The 4,567-nt window shown below is 38.3% G+C and overlaps 1 protein-coding gene and 1 gene segment (V, D, J or C); one reads left to right on the forward strand and one right to left on the reverse strand.

Moving 5' to 3' along the window:
* The first annotated feature begins 210 nt into the window (after nucleotides 1–210).
* Nucleotides 211–744, forward strand: LOC126494709 (fatty acid-binding protein 5-like). The gene has a single exon (XM_050132128.1). The coding sequence runs from the start codon at nucleotides 255–257 to the stop codon at nucleotides 660–662; it is 408 nt and encodes a 135-aa protein (XP_049988085.1). The 5' UTR covers nucleotides 211–254; the 3' UTR covers nucleotides 663–744.
* A 2,707-nt stretch (nucleotides 745–3,451) lies between these two features.
* On the reverse strand, nucleotides 3,452–4,004 carry LOC126494693 (Ig heavy chain V region 1-72-like). The segment is given in 2 exon segments: nucleotides 3,452–3,810; nucleotides 3,897–4,004. Coding segments are annotated over 2 exon segments (405 nt in total).
* Nucleotides 4,005–4,567: the final 563 nt, after the last annotated feature.

The raw sequence follows: 4,567 nt of genomic DNA on the forward strand, positions 1-4,567 counted from the left end.
CAATGTGCATGATGAGAACTATATATGAAAAGCAGAATGCAATTTTACAGTTCTAAAAGTTATTTCAGTTGATATCTACATATAAACAAAAGTAACTCAGATTTTTAAAGATAGTTCTGCAGTTTAATCACATGTAGGAGAGTAAGCAAGAACTAAAAAATGGCATCAAAGTGAAATCAATTAAGAGTAATGCTGGGGACAGCGCCCCGCCACCGCGTTCTCCCTGCTGCTGCTTTCTTGCTTGCCCGCCCGCCATGGCCAGCATTAAGGACCTCGAGGGGAGGTGGCGCCTGACGGAAAGCCAAGGCTTTGAGGAATACATGAAGGAGCTAGGAGTAGGGCTGGCTCTTAGGAAGATGGGTGCCATGGCCAAACCAGACTGTGTCATTTCGTGTGACGGCAACAATATCACCGTTAAAACCGAGAGCACTTTGAAGACGACACAGTTTTCTTGTACGCTGGGAGAGAAGTTTGATGAAACTACAGACGATGGCAGAAAAACTCAGACCATCTGTACCTTCACCGACGGTGCCCTGGTCCAGCACCAGAACTGGGACTGGCAGGAAAGCACAATAACCAGAAGAGTGAAGGATGGAAAGCTGGTGGTGGACTGTGTGATGAACAATGTCACCTGCACTCGGGTCTATGAGAAGGTGGAGTGAGGATTGCCTCTCCGCCCCGGACAGGAGTGAATGAGCTCAGTTCAATGAGCAGGTCATAAATATCCGCACTGCTTTTTTTTTTTTTTTCAGTTTTATTTTTCATGACTGTGTTCAACCATCTTTATCACCAGCACTTTACATGAAACCCATGTCAGAGTGTTGGTTTAACTGGGATCTTCCCTTTGGTTAGTAAATAAATGTGTTTGTGCTACTTCAAAAAAAAAAAAAAAAGAGTAATGCTGGGAAAATTACAAGGTAGAAGAACATTCAAAGGTAGTGATAGAGAATATTTGAACAAAGTAAGGCATGTATGAAAGGGTCATAATAAAGCAATTTATTTGTAAGAGTGATATATGCCTATAAAAGAAGACGTGAAAAGTACAGCAAAATTATTTATAAATTTTGATGCAAAGTCCTCCAGAACATTGTAGAAATTGCCAGTATTTTCCCATCAAACATGTCATTCACAATGATCAACAGAGAGTCACGCAAATGTTGCAGAGTTGAATAAACAAGGAATTCAATAAATGTAATTTTGCACATATAAAATGTTAATCCTGTTTTATAATGTACATAAAAACAAAACTCAAAAGATTATATAGCACTCATTATAAAAACTTGGAAGACATTACAATGATGGAAGAAAACTTAATACAGTAGAATTAGAAAAGGTAGGCATACCTTTCAGAATGCCAGAAGAAATTCCTACCAAGTACACACAAACTTACACTCTCTTATGACAGGAAACAGTAAGCAAGGTACAAAACACCCACCCAACAAAGACAAGACCAGATATCAACACATAGAATTGCAAACTTTGGAATTCCAGATACCCAGAAAGCATTGTAAAAATGCCATCAAAAAGAATCAGGACAACATGTCTCTACAAGAGGCCTGTAATTCTACTATAGCAAGCTCTCTGTTTTTCAGCATAGATGAAGCAAAAAAAAAAATTCAAATTATCCTTTGTGAAAATTATAGACCTCTTTAAAGAGAAAACGAATGAATCACTTAGAGAAACTTATGCAAACATAAAGAAATATTATAGGTAAATGAATAAAACCAGTACAAATTTGAGAGTGGAGTTAAAATAAATTAAGGAAGCCCAAACTGAAGAAATACTTTGGCAAACCTATGGATTTAAGCGGGGAAGCTTTACCAATGGAGAAATTAAAAAAAAAAAAAAAGAATCTCAGGAAGATACAATAGAAGAAACAAATATGTTGGTGAAAAAAAAAAATAACTGTTAAATATTTGAGAACTACTGACACAAACTATTCAGGAACTGTAGGAAACATATTAGCAAATACATCCCACATTTGTTAATCTGATTCTCTGGTACCTCATTAAGAATTATTTTTTCCTAGTTTCATCTAGTTCTCTGTTTATTTCATGGTGTCCTTCCCTCAGGAGGAGACCCCTGAGCCCAAGAAACAGTCGAGACCACTGGCTGCAATGGCAAGAGGTTATTTTCTGAGCAATGCACAGGTTCCTGCAGGAGTCAGAGTCTCTTTGGAAGACTTGCGTGCCCTCAGGCTGGGCAGGGGTTCTTTTATATGGAAATGGGCGGGCAGAGCAGGCATACAGAAGTAGATGCATGGTTACAGGAATCCCATTGGTCAGTTCTAATGAGGCGATGGGTTCACTTGGGGACAAGTTCCTCGGGGACAGGAAGATCTGATAATAATAGCTGACTTGGCCCTATCTAGGGCACGTGTAGTTTTTCCCAGAACTGTTCGTTCCCCTCTTAGGCCACAGATATCCTGTTTTGGCCGCCTAGGAGTACCGACTTTACCTTGAACTTACACATGTTTGTGTGAAAGCCTTGCAAATTGGCATTACAGCAGCTAAGCTGCGGTCTTTCAATGGTATCATTTTTAAAAGCGTAGTAAAACTCCATTTTATAAATGTCCACATGGCTTATCTTTTGGGCTGTAATATGGAGATGTTTGTGAATACCAACAGAGCAGATATTGAAAAATGAACATAGACATATTAGTGGTTTAACACCATAGTCATCTGTAATGTAACATATTTTTATTTACTTTGAGAAGTAATATGGTTTTTCTTCAAGACATTCATTAAATATATTTGCTCTCTATTGATTCTGAGGGTATAAGGGAAAGAAAGAAATTCTTTCTCCTGCATCATAAGGCATAGTTACTTTGTAAGAACAGCATCTGAGAGTTGAAACATTTAATTAGACACCAGAGAGAGGCCTTTGTAACACATGGTTCAATTCTATGAGTACAAGAATCAGGTGGAATACTAATACGAAAGTTTCACATTAATCTGGCACAGAATTAAATTTATGATGATAGGTAAAGTGATTCCCCACCAATATATGGGTGCAACTTCCCACAAATTATTTGGTTTGGTATTAAGTACATTGAACTGAAATTTGTAAAGGGATTTTGTTTGCTCTGATATTGTTGATTTGTATTTTACTCTCCAAATTCATATAATAGTTTATTGCCAGCTACACTATTAAAAGTTCCTTTCTCTTACATTTGAAAGATATTCATATAATATTATATTGACATTGCTTGTCTTTTTTTTGTTGTTGTTCATTAAGGAATTATGTCAATGGAGCTGGTCACTGATAACGATTTATCTAATCAATGTATAGTGTATTTTAGGGGACATTTTGGATAAATATTACTTAATTCTCAGAAAAGTCGACAAAGGTACTATAAGACTGTGAGGATGAGACAAAGGCACAGTCAAAATGATTAGCTCTGAACAAGTTTCCAGGCTAATATGTTCTGTCATATCCATCACGCAGATTTCTACTCCTTCGGGGTTTCTGACACACTCAGGATGCGGTTGCAACACTGTGCCTGTCTCACACAGTAATAGACTGCAGAGTCTTCCGATGTCAGACTGCTGAGCTCCATGTAGGCTGTGCTGGAGGATTGGTCTACAGTCAGTGTGGCCTTGCCCTGGAACTTTTGGTTGTAGTAAGTACTACCACTTCCAGCACCAATCCATCCAATCCACTCCATGTTGTGCCCAGGTCTCTGCTTCACCCAATGCATATAGTAGCTGGTGAAGGAGTAACCTGAAGCTTTGCAGGACATCTTCACTGAGGTCCCATCCTTAACTAGCTCAGCCCCAGACTGCTGCAGCTGTACCTGGGAGTGGATACCTGTAAAGAGAAAAGCAGAGTGGATGTATATGTCAGGAGAGTGCATGGTTCATCTTCATGTCTGGAACTTGGTAGTAGTCCCTTACCTGTAGCTGCTGCCACCAGGAAGAGGATGTTCCAGCTCCATCCCATAATGAAGACCTTGTGTACTCAGTGACTGTGGAGAGGACACTGATCAAATGTTGTTGTTAGGTGTGGATAGCCCTGTATTATTAGACATCATAGATTCACATGATTTGTATATTCATGAAGCAGGGTCTTTCTTTGAAAAGACCTAGTGCAGCTGGAAAAGAAGGAAGTAGAAAACAATTGTATCAAACTTCAGAATGCTGTGGTCAAAATTTTATCCTTTTTGAGGAAGTAGTTTTTTCCTGAGACCTGTGAAGACCCTGTAGAAACATTAAGTTTTTTCCACTCAAATTAAATCTAAAATTGCAACCTGAGACATTTGGTTCTCTTGGTGACAAAACTGGGTGGCAAGTTTTAATAATAATTGCACCTGAAAATTTCAAAAATACAAATCGAGAACTTGAAATACTTTTTTTATATATAAGCAGTTAATATTTGCTTTTACAGCAGGTTGCAACTCTATGTTTCATGTATGCATGCATGGTTTATCCTTTTGTTTGCCATCTACTTGTTTTATTTTTATAGAGATAAATAAAGTTTGTGTAGTTGAGTAATAAGGAGGTAGGAACGATCAGGTAGGAATTGGGCAGTAAGACTGTGATTTAAAAATAATGTATGAGCCGGGAGG

This window comes from Alexandromys fortis, unplaced genomic scaffold (genome assembly GCF_014885135.2).
Source record: "Alexandromys fortis isolate MF-2015 unplaced genomic scaffold, M_Fortis_MF-2015_v1.1 scaffold_323, whole genome shotgun sequence".
NCBI classification, from domain to species: Eukaryota; Metazoa; Chordata; class Mammalia; order Rodentia; family Cricetidae; genus Alexandromys; species Alexandromys fortis.

Bases quoted from the DNA above. Each gene is read 5' to 3' on its own strand.
- LOC126494709 (XM_050132128.1), top strand. From the start codon at position 255: ATGGCCAGCATTAAGGACCTCGAGGGGAGGTGGCGCCTGACGGAAAGC.